A 27,700-nucleotide genomic window follows, 5' to 3' on the forward strand; every position below is an offset into this window, starting at 1 on the left:
TATACATCATGTCTCTGAGCATGTGTGTGAGACATCAAGAAAAAATGTAACCTATAAATGTAGTTAACATATTTTGCCATGTCTATCAGATTGATGAGTGCTGGGCCCCTCAGAGGTTGCTTCTGGGCCAGAATTGAACAGGCCTGCTGCATACTGCGAACCAGTGGTTCTCAAAGTGGGATCCAGGGACCTCCAGGGGTCCTCAAAGGGGTTTCAGGGGATCCCCAGCAAAAAGGGGAATAATTCATTTTCACTGATTTCATCTGTATGTTACACAATGACAGAATGTGTGCCTATTTCTGGTCATGGGTTTTATACACAAAAAAGCATCTCTTAGCAAGATTCTTATCAGATGGTCGACTGGGACTACATCTCACAGAAAGGGGGTCTGTGGTCTAATTGGTGTCAGTTTAGGGGTCCTTGGTGTGAGAGCCACTGCTATAATCTACAGTATATAACTATTCATTCACTGAACAGAAACCCACATTGACTCAAGGGAGTCTTTTTTAAAATCCACTGTCACCCTGTTACATAATTTGAAAGAATGCGTAATGAAGCTGTGATTAATGCTGATTTGTCTTTCATAAATTAATCATCGCGCATGGAGTGGGTATGAAAGTGTTATGTAAACCTTCCAAATAGAAAGTAGTTTTCAATATTCATTTGTACAACCGGAGGTCACCTCTCTGAATGAAATATATGTAATTTAGTGCTAATGTGAGACGGTCTCGTGCTACTTTTTTTTCTCCACGCAGCTCCACTCTGGTTGCAGACACAATTATGCCTCACTTGTTAAATTGACCGTTATGGTACGATAAGCTGCAAGTTCACAGAATTTATCTACATTAATTCTACCCAATTACCTTGCACATCAAAGAAAGCTTGCAGCATTTTGGGGATATTGCACCTCTCTCTCGTTGCATCAGGATGTGTATTACCATGTGATGTCAGCAGGACTGAAAAAAGAAAAGACTGCAACTCCATGATTATGTGTAAATGTGGAGAGTAACAGCAGCTGATAGTGTTCATCTCTCTTGTTGATGTTAATATGCCGTCCTGTAAATGTAATAATGATATTAATATGTTCACTCCGACACTGATATTGAGAGCTTGTTTTTAGCTGCAGAGCTCGTACTTGAAGGGAAACATATATTTTATGATTTAGTGTGATTTACTAAACGATCACACTGATCACTTGCTTTCCCATTATTATTTTTTTTGGCAGGGAACCTTTGGACCCATATTTCTTGGGGATGTTTCGTCCCACTGGGAGATGCATGACGGCAGCGCAAAGGGAGCGAGGAGATTCATTGGATGTATCAGGGAACTTCAGGTCAACTCGAAGGAGATTTACCTGGTGGGTGAGGCGGTGAGAGGGAGGAACATCAAGAACTGCGACCCGCCTGTCTGCCAGCACCTTCCCTGTCGGAACGGAGGAACTTGCGTCAGGTACGAGGTCACCTTTTACATTAAAGAAAAAATACTAAACTACTTTTGAACTTGAAAGAATGAAATACATTTATTCTAATTGGTTTTCCTCCTGTGATAATTAGACACGACATGAAAGAAAATGACCCCGGAAATGAGGCAAACTACCTGCATGCGTCAAAGTGAAGAAAAGAGTGTTTACTTGATATTCTTACAAACAACAAAAGTCGTGAAAGAGAAAGTAATATGAGTGACAGAGTCATTTCACCTCCGTGTTCGACCAGCTGTTTCCTCGCGCCTGTGCGACTCAGCTTGAAAAAAGGACTGTCACAGCCAGTGTTTCTGTTGTGGGAATATATATTCCGGTTTAAATTGTTTTCCCAATCTCTGAGAACATGAATGGAGCTGTGACTGTGCAATGGGAGCTTTGAGCACACGTTCACCCAGCCAGCGAATGAAATGACAGTTTTGGCGACAGCTCCTCTTCCCAGTACCAACTATTTCTTATCTTATCGGCTTTGGACTAATTTCAATTTAAGGCTCACTGTGAGACATTGGACTGGGGCTCGGTATCAGCAGGAAATTAATATGAACTGATTATTGATTGCATCACATCGTGAATCATTTGATTGGGGAATCCCTATGGATGATTTCTGTTTAAGGATGATTTGAATCCATCATTTTAACCATTTTTTGACGTCTTTTTTGCAGTAAATTAGAGGGAGATGCGAGTCAGTTGTACGCTACTATTTCCAAATATTTTCAGTTTGACAATAACAGGCTCTTACAAGGGCTGCAGCTTTGCAAGTTGATTAATTTTTCAGTGTTGTTGAGAGTTTCAGCTTTCTGAGAGTTTGTAACACTGCACCAATTAAATAAGCAACAGAAAATAAATGGGCCATAACTTCAGTGTGATGGCGCCTGCTCTCCCTCAGTTCAGCAACACCCCTAGAGGAGCCAGCGCAATAAGAGAGGTCAGCTTCTTTTTAAACCAGTTTTTGAGCTCTTGGTTTTCTTCGACTCAGTTCAACATTTTCAGTCCACCTCCTGCTGATGAGCCCTGGTCCTGGATTTGACATCATGTGACATTTAAGACGGATAGTAAACCATTTTGCCAAATTGTCCAGCAGCAGTTACCCATCTGGCAGAGGAAATACTTATACAACACTAATACTCCCCATATTGTCAGTTAGGAACTTTCCTAAATCTAAATGTTCAAAGCTGATATGATAAATAATTCAATGTTAAATCGGCAATAGATCAACCCTAATATGTGCGTTGTCATAATGACTGGTAGAGTGTCATTACTGTGATTATACAGAGAAATACAAGTGCACAGTCAGTTACTTACAGGAGACATATTATGCTCATTTTCAAGTTAATACTTTTATTTTGGGTTACTACTAGAATATGTTTACATGCTTTAATGTGCAAAATACACATGATGTTACTCATACTGTCCATTGCTGCAGGGCTGTGTTTACCAGTGTAAATTGCAAGTTTCACCACGATACGTTATTATATTGATTCTTTGGACAAAGATACGATATTTGCCGGTATCACAAAGTCTGCAACTATACGACTTTGATTTGATCGATACAGGGGCCTGCGATCGATATGAGGTGATATCATATGCTCGTTTAACACAATCAGTTACATTTATATCAACTCACAAAAAGCAACTAAAATATGATTTGACAATTTTATAACTGAACTCTTCAGTGGAAACATTATTTTAGCAATGGTTCCAGACATTTAAAAGGAAAACAATCTTTTATTTTTGATTAAAAGAAAGCACTGATTAGAAAGGAGTTGAGGAGGGATCGAAATGATGAGACAGACGTGCCATGGGAAATCCAAAATAAAGGCATATCTTAACGATGGCAGCGATATGAATCAATGTTTTCACTTTGCATCGATGCTATTGGAGTGTTGATCATTGAATTGATATATCGATCAGGATCGATGTATCGTTACACCCCTAGTATTTACCCTGTTTTAACTCCAGTCTCTTTAAGGCCCGCCTCCCTGAATGCGTGGTCTGCTTTGATTGGTCAGCTCACAAACACCCGAACCAGCACTGCTCACTGTGTCAACGATCAGCTCTGTTGAAGACTCACCACTGCACATTAGAGAAGGGAATATGATCCGTATTAGCCTCGGCCTCACTGCCCAGCAGGCCAGTTAGTTAAACAAAGTTGCAAAGAAAATAAAGTCTAGCTGATTGACCATTTATTTTTCACACTTAGCTATGTTGTTATCTTCAGGGCATGTCTATCAAGTTAATCATGCACAGCAGCAACGCGCACATTCCCACACACAAGATGCTGGAGAAAAACAGGCTTCATGTAACAAAGCTAACACTAGCTGAGCCCGTCACATGTCTTCCGACCTAGGCAGCCCACAAAAAACAGACTGGGAGGTCTTAATTGATCGGTAGGCACTCACTCATACCCAAATGTGTGTGCACATTCACTGAATAAGTGAGATTTTCCTAATATGACCCATTTAAATGATGAGATGATTTACTAAAAAAGGGGTAACATTCTTTGAGTAGCTATACACCAAAGCTGTTCCTCCCCACTTCTTTCTATAAATCTACAGTATCCACAGTATATATGGCCCAGTAAAGTAATCCCTGGACCAGACATGTGGAGAGCTGTACTTCCTTCATCTCCATCTGCAGTACAGCTCATCAGACTGCCATCACACCCCACTTACCAGCAGTTCTGCCTGTCTTTTAAAGTATGCATTAACCACACATGATGCCCTTTCACCTCAGGTAATCCAGAAAGAAGCTGCTCTAAATGTCGTCTTCATTGTGTTATGACACTGTAAATTAGCAGTTGCTTTTATTAAACAGGAAATGGAAAGGGGCACCAGGAATATTGGAACATGAATGACTCCAAGAATACCAATTAAGAGCTGGTGGTCACACGGGTCTGTCATATGCGTTAGAGTGGGCCTCGCAATTATCTGTGTGATGAATACACGTTAATGCAGGATCCTCTTGAACCCCTCAGCATGCGGGGGTCGCCACGAGTTCGCAGAGCTCTCTTCATTCTGTTAGTTGACCTGGATCGCCACACTATAATAGAACGAAAGGGGATTTTGATAGTGGGTTCAGTTGGGGTGATTCCAGCGCCGTCCCCTTTCATGTGATTTTCTGTTCACTTAGGCATGTGGAAATATCAATATTAAACCTGAGAGGGAAACGGCTTGTGGATGGTAGGTGATACATACATATTAGGTATTAAAGTGACACCAATGTGAAAAGCTAGGCTGTCAGCACCTAAGGACTGTGGCCTTTTTATTCTTCTGATATCTGTGTCTTTTATACACCTCGGCTGCAGGTTGCAGAAACCATGCCATTAGATGGAAATGTTAAAATGGAAAGATTCTCCACACACACATTCATGCTGGAACAACTTTATAATTGCTCTGTCACAAACAAGACATAAGAAAAGAGTCTCTCATCGGAGCTAAATGTGAGCATCTTTTGCCTCTGTATACAGTCTGGCAGTTAGTTATGAAATGCATCATGTCATCATCTTCTGATTAGACAATTAGACCTCCTGTGTAACATACACACTGATGCACATATTTACCTGTACTGTGTGTGCAGTTTGGGGCTGGGGACCAGGATTTTAGACTGCAGCCTGCAATGTTCAGTTTCTTGGATACACATTAAAATTTTAAGACCTTGATACCTCTGATGCATAAAGCAACTTTTTGTTTCAAGGGTTTTGTAACAGTAACAAGACACTATAGTGTGCTTCATTTTTATTATATTCATATTTTTAGATCAGTGAGATTAATAGAAGACGAATAGCATAGAAATCAGCTTTTTTTTTCTGTGTGTTTTTTATTTAATATGAATATGTTAATCACTGACAGCCTCACAGGAGCATCTCAGGTCGTCAGGAAGTTACTGCGGCCAGTCAAACGCTTTGTTGGTTTGATTAAACGAATGAGATATAAGATGTTAATTAATAAGCCTTAGAGGTGCTGGTGGGCATATTCTTTTTACCTTCCTGCTACGGATTTATGCCATGGACGACTTCCGGGTCAATGCCCGGCAAGGGGACTGTGGTGCATGTGCAGAACGCCGAGGCCAGCTCGGGTCCGACTAAGGCGTGTACATGAAAGAGTAACGACTTCCAACCGCATTATCTGGTGTGTTAGTCCGACATTGAGAAATTAAATTTAGTACAATTTCAAGACTAACACAATAGTCACAATAGTCCGACTTTTTCTAACATAAAGTAAATGAACTGACTGTTAACTTTCTTTCAGACTGGACACAAACAGCGTCCTCCTGGGTGAAAGTCTTGTGTTTGTTTGACCCATCAATCCTTCTCTGACCTACACGCGATGCGGACTATGTCGCTCTTCATACTACTTATTAAATACGCCTGACTTCCTCCTTTGCTGCGGTAATACCTACTACACCCTCTAGAGGTCGTTGCCCAACAAGAATTGAAGACATGGGCCATAGTAAGCTGCTTTCCCCGTTAACTTATATGGCTTTTTTTTCTCATGAGAATGGCTTAATAAAAACATATCCACAGTCAGATTTTCAGCCCAAGGCTGCACAGATATTAACATTAGTACAATGTGTTGGTATGTGTTCAATGAATTGTTTATGTAGCAGCACTGTGCACAGGTAGTTAATTAAAAGTATTGTCTCGGAGTTTAATTGTGACAGCCTTACTTTAAACAGAACCATAGACTGGCTCCCACTGGTTCCAGTCTGTGGTATCAGTTGCAATGAAGTAAATCAAACTTCTCATCAAACACTTGGCAAGAAATCGAACAAGTGCATTTGTTGAACTTAATATTGCAAACTTTTTAACAACCACGTTTTAGTTTTATCTACACATCAAGCAGACATGGAGCAACATTAGCATTCAATTGGATTGATGTTTCTGATTACCTGGTGGCACAAGTCCAATATTTACTTTCCTTTTATCTCTGTTTTTGGACTCCCAAGAGAAAATGTGCTGGTCTTTAGCCGCTAAATGCCCTTCTATGAAAAACACTGAATCTTTGAGGAGAACCGCACAGTCGGATAACAATTCTCTACAGGACTGCCGCTACGATTCTTACACATGCATGTAGTCTGGATTCATCGTTTATATAAAAGTATTGATTGTAGCTGCTTTCAAGTTCTCATCAGATCATCAGCTCCTCTGAAGTGAAAGAAAATGGATTAACACACATAACATGAATAGATCTGCATTATTATTGTAGAGTTGAGGATGGACTAACACACACACACACACACACACACACACACACACACACTCACACACACACAGACAGAAGAGAATTTATGCAGACAGAATTACTTCTTGCTAATTGGCTGCAGGAGAGACGGTGCCTTGCTCATTCTGTTGATAGTCCAGCTTGGGTGGCACACAATCCTCCACTTAACAGTGAATTCTCCCAGTGCTTCATTTCACCGCCTGCAAAAAGAAAGTGGAAACCAATTTTATCTTAATCAGACTTCCAGCTCTACTTGTTTCAAAGTACCTATAAAATAACTCAAGGTCCAAGAAACAATTATTTTAATTCCCCATTAGAAACAAATATAGCTATCATCCCATGTGCAGTTGCATTCCCTGAAGAATATTTCCAGAGAAAACTTGCTCATTACAGAGTTTATTGTATTTGTGTCTTTGAATTTTGGAGGACGAGTGCATTCAAAACAACTCTGCAACTGTTTTTTTTTTTGGCCAAATTGGTTATTTTTATACGTTTCTTCTTTTTTTGTGGTTTAAAAAAGAGTTTGTGGGTATCCTTGACATACTTAGGAGTAACTGATAATGATTATGCAAGTATTAAAATGACTTGGGGACAAGTTTGAGTCAGAATGAAAACATCGCAGGAGCAGGAAATGCCTCTGATCTCTCTTTGAGAGCGGAGCAGACCTCTGTCTTCTAATAAATGAAGTTAAACACAGCACAACAGAAGGAGAGCGGGTCAATGAGTAAATAAATTTAATCAGTAAATGTGTTGAAGACTATTTTCAGCTTCAGACTGATACACATTTGGTGCTGTAGTAAGCACTTACAGCAGCAGGACAGTGTACTGTATATGAGATTGACTCAAGAGAAGCCACAGTGCCTGTGTTTGTGTTAATGAAGGAGTGTGTGGCCCAGTGCAATGATGTGGCTCATTGATGCGTTGTACTAGTTTTTGGACAACAATGGACGCCTGCAGCACAGAGGAATAAGCTTTATAAGTTCTTTGATACACAGACAATGCTTAGTCGGGTCTGTTTGATTTTGATCATTAAATCTGTTGACAATAAGAAAAAGATAATAGAAAGATAATGTATGAAAACGAGGAAGGAAATATTAAAAAGCCTTTATTACATGTTTCCAACACTGGGTCTTCATCAAGGCTCCAAACAACATGATGTGGCCGCACCTATATGGTGCCAACAGCTAATAGGAAGCAATCCCAGGACCCAGATAATGACAAAGGCTACCAGGTGACACAAATGGAAAGTAAACCCCCATTTTCAGTCTTAATGGGGCTATGGACTTGACATGTGTCTGTATTTCTTTTTTTGGATATAAATATTTATAAATTATTTAATATTTATGAATATGAATAGTTTTGTTCAATGAACCAGGACACTTTTTGTTAGTTTCACCTGGTATGTTATTATCCGGGTCATGTAATGTTGTTACTATGTGGGCCACATTATGTTGTTTGTTGTGTGGAGCCCTGATGAAAACATGTTGGCTTTTTTAATGTGACTATACTAATGCAAATTTAAATATTGCATTTTCCTTTTCATTTATACTCGTATAACACATACATGTGTGGAATTAGATTAGTTTAGTTAAGTTTGCATTATCATTTTAATAAAGTCTCCTAAGGGCTCTCATACTATAAACTAAGCCTTGTTATATTTCCTCCCTCGTTTAATTCTTTTTCTTATTTGGAGAGCCTGGATTGCCTTGCTCTTTTTCCTACTATCTAAGAGCACACTGCATTATATTACATAAAGCAACCAGTCGTCTCCTTTTTCGACATCTCCTTGTTTATTTGAAGTTGCGAATTGAAGATTCCTGAATTTAATTTCACACTGTATTAGTGTCAAAGAGCCTGACTTTGTAATATTGTCTGTGACCCCGCTATAAACAAAAGGGTCACTTTGTTATAAAAACTTGCAAAACTCTATGATGGTAATTATATATTATCAGAAGAAATAAAGCACAGCTATCTGCAGATATCAAATATTTCTGCACTTCAATGTAAGAGACCAAACTAGAAAACAAGAAGTAACCTCGACTGAACCTGCTGTGGTGGTTCGTGTCAAAGACGGAAGGAAATTAAATAAGTGTGTGTGGTGTGTGTGTGTGTGTGTGTGTGTGTGTATCCTTGTAGCCATTATCTGCAGGTGGCTTTTGTGGGAAACATTGTGATCTCCAGTTGAAGGAATCTGTTCTCTGCAGTGGGGTGTTCGGCATCTCCACAGTGTTCCAGACACAAACATCCTCTTTTTTTATTCATTATTTTAGTCATCCAGCACCAGCCAGTCTTCAGTGTGCACATCATTTTTCACTTAATGGCTGTGTTTTCTTCTTTTAGACTTTTTACCCCCTTTTTTTGCCTTGTTGGTGATAGTTTGAGCGCTTATGTTTTTCGTCTCCTTCCTGCTTTTAAAACACTGTTTCAGTTTTGGTTCCAAGAACATTACAGCTCAACAATTTGCCTGTTTTTTTTGTTTTTTTTTCCTTCTGGCAAATGCTACGTCTGTTCACAGAAGTAGGTAGAACTTCACTTCATCTGGCCCGACGACAGCTTGTGAGCTCGGTGAGAGAGGAGACCAGCGATGGCTCTACATTACAGCCTGCAGTGGACAAGTTTTGCGTTCACAGAGAACATATGCAGAAAATCTCTCCTATTAAAAAGGACTGGTTGAATTGACAGCTGTTTCAGGCCAAGCACATTCTTGTGCCAATTCCTCCATGTGAACCCGTGTAAGTGAAGAAATGTTAATTCACTGTTATGCAACTTCATTTCTTTGACCTGAAGACAACACTTTGTTTATTCAAGGACAGTTTCTTGAAAGGTGCGCTATGGGTTTTCTTCCTTTTCAGTCAATGTCTCAGAATTTAGAAGTGTGAAAAAACTTGAAAAAATACATCGGGACATTTTTGGAAGAAGTGTCGAGTTTAAACATGCGAATATGCTTTAAAAGAGTGACAGAAAGGCACAGCTCTCTGCAGAGTGCAGTGTGTTCTAGGTTGGACCGTAGAAATATTGTCTGATCCCTTTGAGAAAAAGTTCCCTCACGCTTTTTATGCCTCCTTTCTATAAGGATTTCATTTCAAGTATCATCTAAAGTACGCTTCTCTGTGGCAGTATGTTTCAAAAGACTCAACTTGCCTCCAACCGCCAAGAAAATGTTTGCAAGGGTGCCTGGAAGAGGTCAGGGAAAAATATCGAACAGCCGTCTGCTAAAACGGGATCCTGCAGGTGAATGCCTTGTGTATATTCCACTTCATCCCTCTGCTCAAATTCAGGAGACAAATAATTGTCGACTAGTGGGGAACTAGTCGCCTTTCAAATGATTTTGCCTCTCACCCACTGAGAAGAATCATAGTGTCTGGAGCGTAACGGTGTCCAATTGGCTGTTTGCAATACTGGAAAGCAAATGGCGTCTGAGTACCAAAGCAGTCCTTCTCTATAAATAATATCTACTAAACCCAGTGGTCCTTTTTTATTTTAACAAAGGATAAAGTGGGCTAAATGCTTTCATCCCGAGAACTGAGGACTGCCATGCCAGCAGAGCCTCATCAGTGCCTTACTGTAGCGCAGTATTTGCATACCAACAAGCACTTGAAAAGAACTGTTCTGTAAATAACTTACAAGGGATGGAATTTGAGAAATGCATGTGGCCGTCTACAGCGTATTGTTCCAGCTGACAGGGATATCATAGGCTGAGCGGTCAATTATTCATCATTTTATCTGGTACTCATTACATTAAAAATGTAGTCTTTCTTCATTATGTATGCGGCCTACAGCGCGCTGTAGCCGTGCGGTCTTTTGAATGGCGCGAGATATGGCGGGCACCAGCGTTTGTGATTAACATATTCAAATTATTTTGGAAACATTAGTACAATTTCATAATCAAAGCAATTACCTCAGCCAAATTAAAATAACCTTTTTGTCGCCCCACACATCCAAGTTTTTGATTAGGCCAATTAAAACTCGAGTGTTTTCAACCTTCCCCTCTTCTATCTGCACTTTACCTTTTTGGAGCCAGTAATGCCTGCTGCCTGAATCGAGTGCTTGTAATCAAGTCATTTAACAATTCATTTACATTCGTTTGATAAGTTTTTATATGTTTTCTCCATGCTGGTTATTTATTTTTTGTTCTAAGAGGAGACAAAGGTATTTCTATCTGTTGCAAGGACAAGCGTATGTCAGCCAAAACTTCAAGCCCAAGTGATTCTTCTCTGTTAATTCACATTCAGCACATCTGAAGAGGATTGATTTTTTTTTTTCCAAATGAAGGTAGTGAAGAGAGTAAACTCTAGTAAAATGTTCCAAGGTCGGTATTGTTGTGTTGTCTTGTGTGATACCTGTGCTAAAAGCCTGTTTTTTGTATGTGTCCCTCTGAAACACCTCCCGAATACACTGCCTCCTCTGATTGGTCAGCTCACACATGCCTGAGCCAGTACCGCTAACAACAACGGAGCAGCTGCGCTAACTTCATTCTTACAAGCCAAACTAGCACACTAGACATAAATCATGCAAATATGCGACTCTGTGACGTCGTGTGATGTCACAAAGTCACGGAATTAAAGGCGAGACTACTGACGAGGCGTTTCAGGAGCAGTGTTTACTGTGGGAGAGCGGGGCTGATTTCACCAATGTTTATATTTTACATTTTTGTCCAATAAAACATTCTTGTCCCACTCATCCTGTGCAGGGTGGAGTATTGGAGCTCCTGATGGCAGCCTCAGCACAAACAGACAGAAAAACATATTCACACTTACATTCACACCTGCCATCAATTTGAAGTGTCCAATTCACCTGCCTGTTTTCGACTGTAGGAGGAAACTGGAGCATCTGGAGGAAAACCCACGCAGTTTTTTGTGTCACCGGCATTTAAACGCAACAACTAACTGACAATGCAAGGGACAAATTAGCACCGTAGCATGGAGACTGCACCAGGAGGTGCTACATTAAATATTTGATACAGGTTGTCAAAGATTATACAAGAAACAATGCCTGCTCTGTTCCACGCACGACAATTTTTATCTGTGACTAATATTTTTAGAAATAATGGTCACACAGCTGGCAGCGACGGTGTGAAGCATCACTGTGCCTAAAATGTCTCCAAATTGACATTAGCAGCCTGTTTAATAGTCATACACAGGTGTTTTTTTACTACATTATACAGCATCCTTTTGTTCTTCAACACAGTCATACGTAACAACGCTCAACTCCGGTGACAGAATGTAAATATTTCATTTCGAGGAGCCCGTTTCTCAAGGAGCAAACTACATCCTGCAGTGCTGCTGCTCAAAACACATTATTAATTTATAGATTTGAAACCCCACCAATGCTTCCTCTATCTGATATTATACCTTTCAAAGTTGTGCACATCTCAGAGCATTTTATAAAGTCCCTGTCTGCATATTACTTTGCATGCTAGATCATCCTCCTCCTCTTGCCAGGAGAGGAAGTGCACACATATGAATCGAGGAGAGGAGACAGAAAATCCTGTACGGTTTCTGGTTATAAGTTTTCTGACACGCTACTAATCATCTGCTGTAATTTCTTAGGCGGCGTGTGTTTACCTTTACCGAGAGACGTAAGTGAGCTAATTTCTGCCTCTGCGAGAGCTATTGCAGGATTCCTATTTTTCTCCAAAGCTGTCCACACATTCATTGAAATGCTCGTGATTCAGTGGGCCTCATGTATCAAAAGTTTATTTTGCAAATTATTTTTGCATTACAGGGTAGTTTGTTTTATCTTCTCCTCTCTCCTTGTGTGTTCTTTGGACACTGTGTGAACTGTGTGAAAGTGGGGACTTGCGTCTAAAAATACTAGACAAAAAGTGTTTGCTTTCGGCCCGGACCCTGCCCTAAGTTTCAGTTTTGGCCTTCCAACGGAGAGAGTTTGGGCCCCCCTGTTGTAAAGCGTCTGGACACGTTGCTGTAATGTCATGGTCCATTTTCACCTCTGGCCTAATGATGTCTTCCTCTGTATGTCCACACATTTAGTGATGCGGAGGACTGGTTCTGTGAGTGCCCCCCGCTCTACACAGGCCGGCTGTGCCAGTTCAACGCCTGCGAGCGCAACCCCTGTGGTCACGGAGCCACGTGCATCCCAAAGTCGCCGTTGGAAGCCGTGTGCCTCTGCCCCTACGGGAGACAAGGTCTGCTGTGTGACGAACGTAAGTGTAAAAGCACCGGCGCAGATCTATGCAGAGTAGATTTAGCAGCTTTATTAAGATGATCTGCAAACAGTTGGTGAATGAGAGCCCTGAGCAGTCGGTAGAATGGGAGCCTGTTGTTAAGTAAAGGGATTAATGAAACTAAATTGTGCTGAAAAGGCAGAAGCGTCTTCCTCCAGCAAAAGAGTTAGATGATAAAGGCAAAACTCACGCCGGCTTTGCTGAATATTCTAAAAGACTCCTCTCAGTTCATGAGATCTTATTTCCCAACAACTGAATTTCAGCAGTGGGAAAGCAACTTCTCTTGAGAACTTTTCTCTTATAATGTCAGGCTCACGCTGTACAGAGAGGTGTTGATGTGCTCTCACATTACCAGCAAAGCTAGCTTGCTGTCACTTCTGTCTGTGGATTTTCCATTTCATTATAGGCTGTGACACAATACCCTGGTAAATAATAAGTTTCTTTTACCATCACACAACTCCACAGCTATAAGAATTTGATCTGGGCTGACTGTCTACCCAAGACTGATGATTACTTCTGAGCGGTTAGCATTTTGACCTTTGTTCGGATCAGTTAATAATGGTCGTGCAGCTGTCTGCGTGTATCACTTTTGTTCTCTTGTCTCTGTACTGAATGTACTGTCTGTAACTTTGTGTCGTACTGCTGCTGTCATCTTGACCAGGTTTTCTCTAATGAGACGCTGTGTGAGATCACCTGTCTAAATGAAGGTTAATAATAAAATCAGGGAAATAGACATATCAGTGACAGGCTCTGAACTATGTTATATACTATATTGAGACATAAAGACAGATGTTATATGCAGTCACCACATGAGACATTGAAGCTGAGACCCTGAAAGACATTTAAAGTGTAAAACTACAAGATGCAGTTGTTGAAGAATCACTGGAGCAGCTGATTAACAAAAAACATAAACACATTAAAGACCAGACACATGCATGACCCCAAAACAATTTTACAAAACAAATAATACGCTGTAACCCAAATTACTACTGCTACCATGACTAAAAAAACTAAAACTTATCTGCCCCTTCCTTAATAGCATAACATACTGTAGATACGGATGGCCATGCCCTTTTTTGATTAACTTTTTACGTATCACATAAAATTTGACATTCAGTTGCACTCAAGGACGAGCTGATTAGGTTTTGTTGGTCAAAGGTCAATGTCATTGTGACCTCATGGCTTCCCGTTCTCAGAAACACATCGAGGGAATTTAATTCCATTCAATTCTAGTTTCTTTATACATTTTCTTGAATATTTGAGCAACATTTTTGAGTAATTGTGCAGAGAATTCCACAGTTTCACTCTGAAATCACTGAAATACACGTCTGCTTTTAATTCAGTACATGCATACAGACTTTTGAAATCAAATTTCCATTGATTTTCAAGGTGCATTATGTTAGAAATTCAGTTTAAAACATTCAAAAATTACCAAAATTACCAACAGAATGTGAAGAAATAATAGTTTTGATGTCTATGTATTGTGTTGCAGTGATTGTACCTTTAGACATAAACAACTAATGTAGATTTTCACGTAATAGTCTAATTCTGGTTTTACACATTACCAAATAATGTTTTTGAATCAACTAAATCTTTACATTTCAACTCATATGATTTAATAAACAATCTGTTGGTATTCTCTTACATGTTTATGCGTGCTAAAACATGTGCATGTTATCATCGTGACTTGTGCTAGCATGCTGACATTAGCTTTTAGCTCAAAGCACTACTGTAGTATGGCTGTAGATTCTTGTATATTGTCTTGTTTACTCAACATTTTAGTCACACAAAGCTTTTTGGAGCTAATTCGGGAAGACTAGGAAGTTATAGAAAATAGGATTATCTGTTCCATAGTGGGCTGTGCTATAATTCCAGTAGAACTATAAGAAGGAGGCTTCATAGACAGTGGTTTTCACAAACAAAGGGTTTTGCTTGACTAAACTGAAGGCAGGAGCAGCAGGGTGCCTGGCATATAAGTCGCTCAGCCATGTCACATCCCCCTGACAGACTCTCTGCACCCACATGCCAAACAGAGTAACCTAACCTTCCATTGTCACACTAACTATGTGGCTGACATTTGAATTTAGATCCTGATAACATCAGATAAGATCAGACTCAAAAACTGATCACTCCCCTGCCTCCCTGGGCTTTGATTGTACTCGTAAAATACTGTCAGCCGTAGTGCGGTAGTTCTCTGTTTGAGAAAAGGCCAAAGTTGTTTGTCCAGCAGGAAACATGAAAGAGCAAAATGTTTTTTTTAGGTACAATATTCTCAGTTCTGAGTTCACATATGCACTTTAGAACATAAGGTTGGTCTGTGAACAAGCAGGAAATAGAGGAAAGGGAAGACTAGGAAGTGGGAATGATGCTGGAGTGCCTCAAGAGTTGAATTCATGAAACATTCATGGACACTCGAGATGACTTCACTCAGAATTATTAATGATCTATCTTTGTATACAAGATGCCCACACCTCCTCCAGATTAATGAAAAAAAAATCACTGAAGACAATACGCCCCATGTGAAATATACAGTACTATGAGTACAGTACTATCACTTCCTGTGTCTGTTTTGAATATTAGCTTTGTTTGCAAATTTGATGGCGATGACTGTGATTATCATTTTAATTGCCTTCCGCCAAGGTTTGGTTTGTCAGAGGGATTACAGAAAAAACTACCGGCATGATTTTCAGTCATTATCAACTCAACCCCATATTGATGGAACGTTTTATAGTCTACAAAACATCTCTGGAGCTTCACAGCAAAACAGCATTGCAGCATTCTGCTGAACAACTGAAGTAGATGGGGACTTGTTTGAAAATGTAAAGAAACAAGGCAAAAAAAACTCCATAGCTCTTTCGGCACAGTCTTAGAGAGGGTCAGAAGTCTCAAATTGATTTGATAATACGTTATATATTTTGTGGTAAATGAAAACTCACCTGACTTCCCATAGGCATGAGGGTGAGCAGAGCTGAATTTTCATTTTGTGGTGAACTTTTCCTTTAAGTACCTGACATATTTCCAGTTTAGAAGCACATAATGAACGCCCAGCTGAGATGAATAGGCACAACAATATTTTGACACACTTCTAATAGTTTTGTAAGTATATCCAGATATACTGAAAATAATGGCAACGCTCATTTTAACACAGCCACACAATAAACAAACAACAGCCGAGTGTCAACATGCGGTTATGTAATGCAACCTTTTTTTAGTACATCATATTTTTTTACAGATACATTTAATACAATCCATTTTCAGCGGTTTTAACTGTGCAGCATTATTCTGCATCAGCACTTCTGTTTAGTATTGATTTAGTGAAGTTTCTGTTGCCCTTGCATTGTTCTGAGATTGAAAAGAAAATAATAATATACTCTATACAGTGTCTCTAACTCAGGGCAAGTGCTGTTTTCCCCCAGCTGCCGTATGGCGGCTATAAGAAGCACAGTTCATGTCCGAATGCGTTTCACAATCTGGCGCCGCGTGTCATCCTGTATTTCCTCTGCCACTCCTGCTGGTTTGCACCGTATTACGCAAATACCCAGCAAAGTGGAAATGCTATGTTATATTATGTGACAGAGTGCGGCGTTATAATCCATAGATGGATGCATTTCACGGAGGCAGTTCATAAGCTGCTTTGATAATATATGTACTGAAAGCACAAGTTAGAGAGTGTTGTGCAGTGATGAGTTAGCCAACAGAAACCCTGCGTAGGAGTACGTAACTGTAAACCGTTGAACCTAAGTGATTTCTGTTAATCTTGTGTTTATACATCAAACATACTGTAAATTATCTGTTTGCGTAATGGTTGAATGAGGAGAATAAATGACTTACTGCTACTCTCCCGTCACATCCTGCAGTATAAGACATGTCATTGGACCTTCGTTATCTTATATGATTGCTGTTTGGACATAAAAAGGCAACTGATGGTAAAGTCAACCTTTTCTGAGGCTTAGAGTTACTGTATGAGATTAAACCTTCCTGCTGGGTAGTTCTCAGATATGTAAAACTAATCTCCTTTACTGTCTGTCGAATGAGATGTACAGTAGATGGGCCCAACGAAATGATGGCCACGCATCTTACAGATGTCTTATTTTTAGATGTATTTTCGCTCCGTCTCTCTCTGTTTCCTCAGCAGACAAGAAAACAAAAGACAAAGAAGTTTCAGCATGTGCATACACAGTCACTGCTGAAGTCTCTCAAGCTAGTGTCCATTGATGAGCAGGCCCAAGGACGTTAGCACAACAAGCATTGTGCTCAAATTAGGTGAAATTGCTGCAAACGTATCGCCGTTGAAGAGGCACATTAACAAACACTGTACATCATTCGAAACAGGAGTGGTATGTTCTTCCTCTGCAGCCATGTTGGTTCTGACCCATAATGCTACTGACCCATGACATCCCCACATGGCATCATAACATGTCCCACAACGCCCTTAACAAAACTCTAAATAAAACGAGCATTTCATATCTGAACCAGAAATTTAATGTGGTAGATTTTAGACGCTTTATTAATCAGCTGATTTATCACATTTTAATTACTTTTTTAATGGCTGCATGAACTCAAGTAATCACGAATTTATGACAGAAGCACATACAACTGGGTGAAGTATGTCTCTGAGACGGTTCTGGCTAGTTTTATTTTAGACATTGCAGGGGATTCATTCAAAATGAAAAGCAAATTCAGGGCTCATGTTTGTGAAACTTATGATGTTTGGTTTTTTTTGGACACCGTATTCTCCAGAGGTGATGATTCAACTCCCTGTCCCTCACCTGCAGTTTGAAATTCTGATTAAAAAAACTCCATTTTGGTTTTCCTGACATTTATTGTTATTTCCTGGTCATCTCAACTGTGCTAATATCAATTTGGATCAGCTCAGATGAGAAATTAATTTGCGCAGAAAAGGCTCAAGGGTAATCCATCGATAAACAGAGTAAATAGCTCAAGGTCATTTCATTTAGTAATAATGGTCAACATGTTTGTATCTGCTCCGAACAGGTCGGAAGAATACACACACACACACACACACACACACACACACACACACACACACACACACACAACAAAGCTGTAACACTCACTAAGGCCATTCAATGAAACAATAAGCAAATAAAGCTCAAGCAGACTACAGAAGCGTTTGCAGCTTTATTAATAATTTAGCGGCCAAACAGAGCTGAGGGCATTCACAGAGGGGAGCGCTGAACCTCCTCTTAGCCATCGCCCGGGGCTGCAGAAGGAATACAAGGTGTTTCCAGTGAAGACAAAGAAAGTGCAGTTTTGTGTTTGAAATCCTCACTGCTGTATTAAAATAAATAAATAGATAAAAAAATAAACAGCAGCGTGTAATTTTGAATGAGCATGGGGAAATTTACATTGAGTCCCCGGTGTTAAATCAAGTAGATGGGTATGCTGAGAGGAAGTACAAGAGAGAGCATTATTGAATCAACCATGCATTCGGAATTGTAATTGAATATCACTGGGATTATTGTGCCACCCTTGTGAACATTGAGTGTGAAGCGATTGCTTGCTTGCCAGAACCCGTCCTAAACAGCTATTAATGAAAACAGAATAGGACTGAAGAGGTGATAGTATTTGAAAAACAGGTCATCATGTAATAGCATTCAGAAAAGAAAATGTTTCACTAACCTCTGGTGTGTAATGTGCAGCAATAGTGCCATCTTTTGGTAACCTGCGAGGGGGAGATGAGGAATCAGACCTGTTTCCACTCAGTTCAGACAAGATTCCCCCACACAGATCAGCAAACACACAAGTTTCAACACACACGTGAAATAAATGTGTTTTTTCTTCTCCTGCAGCCATCAACATAACCCGGCCCAGATTCGGTGGAAGTGATGAGTTTGGTTACACGTCCTTTGTGGCTTATCCCTCCATCCCCAGCCTCAGCCTCTTCTACGAGTTCAAGTTGAAGTTCACGCTCGCCAATAATTCATCCGCTGTGAAAGACAACCTGATGCTGTTCGCTGGGCATAAAGGACGAGGTGAGCTCCCATCTAGACGCCCGCGCGGCAATTTAAAATCATTCCTACCGTCAAATGAAAAAGAGGGAGACGAACCTCGGGATGACTCCTCAGTTGGATTTGAGTTGTCAAACTTCATTAAGGATTTTAAAAAGACATGCTATTGCCATTTTAAGAGGCTTCACCCCGCTGTGTATGGTAATGTGCTATCTAATAGATATCCACTCTCCTCTGAGGTCCTTTAATCAAGAGGATCCCCAGAAGGATTGTCTTTCTTGGCAGATTTTTGAGACATTATTAATGAGTCTTCCTGCAGTTCAGCAATTAGTTGATTTCCAGCTAAACCGTTATTGTTCCTGACTCTCAAAGGGAGCGTGTTGGAACTGCGAGCATAAAATAAGCATGTGAACCGAGCATCTCAAAAGTATCAATGTTAATTGCATTAAATGGACTTTGAGGCGCAGGTGCAATGTGACGCTGTCAGCAGCCCTCACTTTAAATTAGGATCTCCTCTCCGCGGGGTCAGATCTGGTAGCAGGTAAAGGCAGAGTCATTGTCACCAGCACGTTTCATCAGAAGGAGAAGAAAAGACACAAGATCATGTGGATCTCCTGCACTTGTTTTCTCTGGAGAGTACAATTCATCAAGGTGGAGGCAAAGCAAAACAAGAGCAATACGAATAATGAGATACTTGTCAGGAGTGTGAGCAGCACAGCTGGAAATGGTACAAATTCAAAGGCACAATATAAGAAAAGATGCAAATAATTTGCGTGGTAATTGGTTTAATGAAGTGGCTTCTTTTGATCACCACCGCCAAGGAATGAGTTCATTATCTCATAGCAGTGATTAAGTTACAGTGAAGAGAGGCAAAGTATACAGCAAGACATGAAACACGAGGACATCTGAAACTAATCTTTAAGCAAACAAATGTTTCATTTGCTCTAAATGTTTGTTTGTAATGAATCAGCAGATCACTCACTGAGGATGCTCTGTAGGAAATGTATTATTATATTTGTCCGATGTGCTCATGGAAAACTTTTGACGTGTATGTTCCAGGCAACGATGGCGATGACTTCCTCGTCTTGGGGTTACGAAATGGCAGAGTCATGCATAAATTCAACCTTGGATCAGGAGTCGCGACCATCGTCAGCGATCGACTGAACCACCAGATCGACATTCACACCGTTACATTTGGAAGGTCCAAGAAAACAGGATGGCTGAAGGTGATTTTACTAAAGTAGTAAAGTTTCTTCTAAAAATAGTTCCCAACCAGTGGGTCAGTAGCTTTCAAGGCTAAATCTTAAGGGCCCGGCAGAAAATAAAAGGAATAGGAAAGAAATGATATGCATTTTCTGTTTAACAGAACCTTTTGGGACAAAATGATTCATTTTCTTGTGAAATAATGAATGATTCTGGGTCTTCAGGCTTCTTAAAGTCAAATCTCTGTCTCCTCTGGAAGGAGAGGGGAAATTAAATCTGTAGTTGAGCTGCTGACAGTGCAAAAACTGCATAGAGACGTATGAAGATAAACTGATGTACAGAGTGGATAACTGGCCAATCCTAAGAACAGAAAGGAGGTACAGTATGTAACCATCTTTCCATTGTCTGCATAAGATATTGAGGGAGCTAGCGAGTTTGAAAAGTAAAGCCAGTGCCGAAGTGTCTTAAACCTTCATGCTGTCTCATGGCCAGCGGGGTGGTGTTCCACTGGTTTAAAAACAAATAGTGATTGTACTGTATGTAAGCTTATGACAAAATGACCCGACTTCTCACTTGTTTTATTACCTCAGTAAACAGTTTACTTATGAGTTTATGGTCTTAATTGGTAGTTTCAAGTCTTCTTCAATACAGAATGATGTTCATTTGGTGAATTATGGTCCCATCTAGAGCAGAATAGACAATAAAGCAGGGTATGGTGTAGGGTGCGGCTAGCTTCTAATCGCCAGGTTGCTACCATGGCATGTCCTTAGCTTCTCAGTCAGATCCAATCAGGATACCCTGCCCAGCTCCACCGTCTCGTTCAAATGTTGTCACTTCTAGCTCAAAAATCCAAGATGGAGAAAGAAAAATCAAGGCTTCACAACAATAGTCCACAAATGGGTGACGTCACACTTTCACATTTTACCATAGTAAACCTTACCTGGTGATCATTCAAGGTCACTCAATTCAAGGGTAAGTCTTTTTTTCTCTTAAAAATTTAAGAGATAAGAAAGAAATATGTGTTCATGAAGAATGTATTTTGTTATATTTCGAACTTGTGTCTTTTTATTGTGAAAAAATGAATCATACAAGGTCTTTTCACTTCAAAAGAGTGAAAGCGAAAGGAGAAGGAGAATGAACTCTAAAGTTGAACTGAACAAAGTGTTGACAGTGCATGTAGATACATAATGTGCAGTACGGTAATGTACAGAATGAATAATAGACCAATGGGTAAGTCAGGTAGTACCGTACATTAAATACAAGCCAAAAAGGGTGAAACCACTATTCTTAAAGATGTTCCCTCATTTGATCTCATCAAAACACTCATTGACCCCTATTTCATATCAAGTACTCACACTTGCTGTTTAAGGTACAACTTGTAGGTATTAGACTGTGTACTTAAACACAAGAACACTGCAGATTTATCCATTGTTGGCTGATAAATGGTGTCTTAGCGAGGTGATTTTCTTGGAACACATCAGGTCACTTTGTAGCAAAAAGAATCATTCTGGTCCAGTGATCAGGCAGAACAGGATGTTCACATCATTTAAAGTGTGGCTGAAAAATCTGCAGGAACTGTGAGACACCTCCCCGGGGAATCAGTGCCTCGAAGAATTTAGACTGTTCAGAGGCAAAAACGTGAGAGTTGAGCTCTGTAGCTACTGTGGATCGTAAGTGGACTGAATAACTCTGTGATCAATCCAAGGTTGTGCATTGTCGACATTGGCAGATGTCTAAATGAATGGCGCTCCCACGCTGACGCCTACAGATGTCAGAGCTCGAATAATGACATTTCATGTCTTTCTAAGGTTGATGGACAACGCAACAGGACGGGCTCATCTCCAGGACCCCTGGTTGGCCTCAATGTTTTCAACCAGCTCTTTGTGGGTGGATATAATGAGTACACCCCTGAACTACTGCCACTTGGCTCCAGGTTCCGTCATGGCTTTCAGGGTAAGACCGCTACGGCTTGATTACAACCAAACAACTCGGCCGTCTGGAGTGAGAGCACTGGGGCTTGGAGTTTCTCCCAGGATCTCCGTGTCTTTGTAAACAGAGTGGAAGGTGTGTAATGAAAGGGGAGTTGCAGGCCCAGACTGCGTACGAGGCCAGAGCAGAGCTTTGAGGCTGATTGTATCTGCAACCTTTAATCACTCCCCGTACAGTCTCGCGTCGTGTGCAAATCCATTCCTCTGCTGATAAGTCACCTCAACAAGGGTGCCATAGCAATAATCTTTGTCATCATCAACATCATTTATGCTTTCTCTCAAGTGACCCCACGAATAAATGTATTCTGGTGAGCATTCATCGTGCTCGCTAATGTGCGGAGCTGCGGAGCAAAATTGCCATAACCGTAATGATGACAACAGCTATGAATATCATCATAACCATATTCAGCAGTCTCCGCACCACAGCAGTGAAGCTTGTTATTACGAAATGTCATGGCACATCCATTTGAGGTGAACAAGAGCTTTCTATGTTTAAGGACTGGAGCGATTTTGTGCGTTCGCTTATTTATCATCGTATAATTCATTTTTTCTGCTCGCCAAATAAACCTTCAAAAATCAAATCAGCCATGGTGGAGCATCGGTGTGGCTGTCGCAGTTCCCTCCCGTACTGGTGAGCACTACCTGAGCCAGGCGACTCTGGTGGAACCATAACCTTTTTGCTCGCGACGTAATGAGAACTCATGAGCGTCTAATCAGATCTGTGTGACCTTCCTCGAGCCCTAATCATGATGGCTGGCAGTGAACACACTGATAATGCACTTCACTCCCAGTTATCAACAGATCCACACTCCCCTGTGGAAAGGTGGCAGAGGAGGTACTGTGGCTGCTGGGGGAAAAAAACTACAAATAAAATCAGTTGCTCAATATGAGCTGTTGATCAAATGGCATAAACGGGGAAGTTTGTGGATTAAAAAACTCTCATTTCCTCCTGCTTTGATGCAGATATTTTTTATCAGGCTCGCTAAAAGATCTCGAGGGGTCATTTCATTTTGACGTCAGTCATTTTGTGTTTTTTTAACGATCCCGACGGCAGTGCAGTAAGAAATATTCTGAAACAATTTGACAGTTTTGTGAGATTATTTTTACAGCACATTTTACTTTCAGTATTTTCCCTGACAGGTCTAATTGCTAGACTCGGCTCCCCGGGTTTTCTTGGTTCCCTTACGTGCGCGGCAGCGTGCGCGGCTGAAACAAAAATAACCAGCTTTTATAATCTTCCTTATGAATCTGCTTCGCTTCACGACCGTCTATGTTTGCAGCACCGCAGCCATCACTTGAGTCTGCCAAGTAGACAGCATCATGCCATGAATATTCATGAATGAGCATGACATTTCCCCTGCATCCTGTTTATGCCAGTGACTAATGCAGCAGAGAGAAGGGAGCCTGCATGTGCAGATGACTGCGAGGCTTGTGCTCGGGCCTCGTATTTATAGAAGGCCCTGTCCTCGGCAGGTACAGGCCAAAGCAAATATTGTCTTGATAGAATTGAATCATGATGATGTGCGTGATGACGGGGGGAAAAAAACTCAGACATCTTGAATGCCTGAACTGTAGTATAGCCACCATTAAAGACAGATTTAAAGGGGTACTACCAATTTTAATATTTACAATATTAATGAGGTAATAATACAAACTTAGAGATATTCTTTTTTTTCCATAACTGAATAAACAAGATCTTTAGAGGAAAATAAGGTCCCCAGAACACTGTTTGAAGCTGGAAAGGTGGCAGGGTCCGCCACATATAAACAAAGTCAAACAGTATGAAATTGTGTTGTCCTTTAAGGTCAGTTTGTTTTTTCCCTAAATTTCTTCCCCAAAACTACATAATGCACCTTTAATTAAGTGTAGTTGATCAAATCCTCTGGTGTCACACGACAAAATAAACATCATTCATTATAAACACATTTTCAGAGGTGTTTCATTTTTTATTAGCCTCATTCTGGTGGGAAACACAATTCAGATTAGTCACATTTTAGTGTGCGCACCTTTTAATCTTCATACAAGGAAACCGAGGAATGTTGTTTTTGCTCCGATAATCCTCTATCAGAGAAATGAAAGTGTCCCTCTGTTCTGTTTTTTTTAAAGGGTGCATATTTGATGTGCAGTTTAGCACACGAAGAGACAGAAAGTTCCAAGTACTGGGACAGCCTGCGGGACGCCCAGCCTTCGGGCGCAGCGTGGGTCAGTGCGGCGTCACCCCGTGCCTTCATGTCCGCTGCAGAAACGGAGGGACGTGCGCAGACTCCGGCTCCTCTGTGTAGTACGTGAAAAATCAGCAATATTTGGGCTCACTTTTCTGATTATTTATAATGAGTTCGCTCATGAATAACACATGGAGGCGTTATACTTGAGTTGAATGCACACCAACAACTTTACATTATTCCCATGTATTGTGGCTAGGCATCAATAATTTATAGAAAACTCGGTTACGGCCGTGCGAGTATAGCGACAGGAAATGACAGTGTTTACAAGCCTTTCACAGTGTCTGACTGTGTCCGTCTGCAGTTGCCAGTGCCCATTAGGATGGAAGGGAGCGCTCTGTTCTGAGACCGTGTCTGTGTGTGATGTCGAGCACAGTCCCCCTCCTCTGTGTGCCCACGGCTCCACCTGCATCCCTCTCCCCAATGGATATACCTGCCAGTGCCCCCTGGGGACTGCGGGGCTCTACTGCGAGAAAGGTTGCATCATTGAGCCCTAACTGTATCATTATGTATGATTTTATTTAGACAAGAGCTTCACTATTCGCTTTTATAACTGCTCCATTGTTTTGCCTGTTCAGTCGTGACCATCACTGATCCGTTCTTCAGCGGTAACCAGTCATCATGGATGTCATTCCCACCTATGAGTATCAGACACAGGACTGTTGTGCAGCTGCAGTTCCAGCCTTTATCACCTGATGGCATCCTTTTCTACACTGCGCAGCATCTCAGTGCCAGAGCTGGTGAGGATGCACAATTCCCTATTTAAGGCCTGCTTTTAAATTGTGTGTGTTGACGTGTTAGGAATCAGGATTTACTCACTTATTTGTCTGTCCTGCCACCATGGCACGAACTATCCAACTGTTCTTTGTCACCACGGTTTAATGAAAAAATATGTATAGTAGAAACTTCACACCTCCCATAATTCTAAGCATATATAGCAAATATTCAGCTTGAAAAATGTTATTGTCGCATATTGGCATCATATTGTTCACTGATACCGCCGATATGTGAGCTAAAGATTCATATGTTGATATGCAAGTGATTTAAATCAATACTTGACTGACTGGCATAACTCTATTTAATGACAGGCACCTTCAGTAACAGTATTCTACTGACAGACCTCCCCAAACACAATCAAATTCTAGTTTCAGTTCACCAAAATTACAAAAAGGGTAACACGTTATAATAACTATCATTAATAAATGCTACATGTATAGTTGATTAAACTTAAGTTAATAGTTCTGTCGCTGTTAATACATTTTTATAAGGCGTTTCATGTTCGTTAAGTATTTACTATTTAGTTTAAATAACTGTAAATTTACCATTTATTTATCATGGTCATTATAAAGTGTCACCAGATGTTAGAAGATGAATATGGAGGGTCTCAAGGTGATTCACAGGACAGAAAACTATTGGTAGCTCCTCGATTTAAGAATTATTTTTTTTCACACAATTTAAAAACATGGCGCCTACATTACCCACAATGCAAATTAGCTACCGAGTGACATCATTGGAGGCCATTGATTAGATTACGTGCAGCTTCCTCTGGAGCCACAAAAAAGGCTTTGTACTACTTTTTTACATATACAGCAGTACACCCCAAGACCTGTAAACACACTATAATGTGGAGTTACCCTTTAAGTTGTGACATTCAGGCTTAGTTTTTGTAGGTTTTACTAGTTATGCAAATACCAGATAATATGTTTGCTTTTAGGTAATAAAATATCAATCCGCACTGTTCTGAGAGGCTTATTCAGAGAGTAAATCCTTGGCTCAGCTGCTTACAGCCCATACTCAGTACTTGCTCTGTGGTATTCAGACATGCAGATTGTTTAGCTTTGTAAAAGGGGTTTTCTGCTTCCACCCCAAAACACAGTGGGATGTTTCTGATGCTCAGAGCATTTAAACATTACATTCACTATACATGAATGTATCATCTTTAAACTGACAGACACTGCTATGAACTACTTTTGACCACAGAAATAGTTGGTGTGATGACCCTTGTTTTATTTTCTTCCTACAGGAGACTTCCTCTGCATCTCCTTGACCTCTCGGTTTGTCCTGCTGCGGTTCAACCTCGGGGATGGTGTCCACATCCTGAAGTCCGTGGAGCGGGTGGACCCGAGTGGTAGGACCTGGCACACGGTGAAGGCCGGCCGCTTTGGTCACCAAGGCTTCCTCAGTCTGGATAACGAGGAGGTTAGAGAGAACGGGACTGAAGGGATGGCCACCCTCGAGGTTGCTACAGACATCTTTGTCGGGGGCGTGTCCACTCTGAGCTTCGTCTCCACGGATGCAACTGAGGGGGAGCCAATGGGCTTCACCGGTGGTTTAAGGGAACTTATAGTCAACGGTGAAGAGCTGGAGTTAACAGAGACGGGAGCAGTAAGCGGAGCAAACGTAGGGGACTGGGATGGGACCGCCTGCGGGTACAAGGTGTGCCAAAACGGAGGCCGCTGCTTGGCAACAGGAAGTGACTCATTCACATGCATATGCCCGCCGTCATGGACCGGCTCAGTGTGCAACCAGTCTGTAAGCTGTGTAAACAACACCTGCAAACACGGCTCCTTATGTGCTCCGTCTAGTGTCACCTCGTACCGCTGCATATGCCCGTTAGGATGGGGAGGGAGGTACTGCGACGCAGAAATTGCCACAGACACTCTCAAGTTTGTGGGAGACTCTTATGTTAAATACCAGGACCTGAGATACAACACAAGGAATTTTAAACACACACAGGTTTCTTTCAGCTTCAACACGAGCTCGAACGACGGTTTGATCATGTGGATGGGAAAAGCTGAACACGAAGACGACGACTACCTCGCAGTCGGACTGGAGGACAGCCACCTCAAGATCGTGGTCAACCTCGGGGAGAGACTTTCCCTCCCAATGACTTTCAGAAATCTCACACTGTGCTGTAACAAATGGCACAATGCCTCCATATCTTTGAACAGCACAGTCATTCAGGTGTTCCTAAACAGTAAGAGAATCCTTTTCCAGGACGTGGACCCATTTGAGCGTTATGTGGCCTTAAACTACGGCGGTCAGATTTACTTGGGAGGATTTGAGTTGGGCAGAAATGTATCAATTGTCACTTCTGGGTTGTTTTCAAAAGCGTTTGAAGGGAATCTCAGAAATGTATTTTTGTTTAAAGATACCAAGCCGCTGCTGTTTCTCAAAGATAGCGAGGGTTTTAATGTTTTCGAGGGCGATGAGCAGTAGTGAAAGTAGTCACAATTTCCCTCGTCACAAGATCTTCAACTTGATAGTTGTGTTTTATAGCGCCTGATGTGTTACAGTTGGCAGTAGTTAGTTTACAATTTTATGAAGAAAAGTTCAAAATCAACTATATTCTGGTACGTTTCGTCAACAGTTACAGATTGATTTTCATCTGACTGTTTTATGGATCATTGAGGAGCTGCAACGATCGAAAGAAAA

General features: G+C 40.9%; 1 protein-coding gene across 1 annotated transcript in view; it reads left to right on the forward strand.

The window, feature by feature from the left end:
• Positions 1–27,690, forward strand: part of eys (eyes shut homolog) — a 181,584-nt gene extending 153,894 nt beyond the window's left edge. Inside the window, exons 43-51 of the mRNA XM_084376077.1 lie at positions 1,226–1,449; positions 12,687–12,859; positions 18,694–18,876; positions 19,912–20,078; positions 21,864–22,008; positions 24,150–24,324; positions 24,570–24,742; positions 24,844–25,005; positions 26,289–27,690. Coding sequence (XP_084232203.1) covers positions 1,226–1,449; positions 12,687–12,859; positions 18,694–18,876; positions 19,912–20,078; positions 21,864–22,008; positions 24,150–24,324; positions 24,570–24,742; positions 24,844–25,005; positions 26,289–27,484 — 2,598 coding nt within the window. The 3' untranslated portion in view covers positions 27,485–27,690. The remainder of the gene's footprint in view (positions 1–1,225; positions 1,450–12,686; positions 12,860–18,693; positions 18,877–19,911; positions 20,079–21,863; positions 22,009–24,149; positions 24,325–24,569; positions 24,743–24,843; positions 25,006–26,288) is intronic.
• Positions 27,691–27,700: the final 10 nt, after the last annotated feature.

The sequence above is a fragment of the Pagrus pagrus genome (assembly GCF_965226575.1).
Source record: "Pagrus pagrus genome assembly, chromosome: 15".
Classification (NCBI taxonomy): domain Eukaryota; kingdom Metazoa; phylum Chordata; class Actinopteri; order Spariformes; family Sparidae; genus Pagrus; species Pagrus pagrus.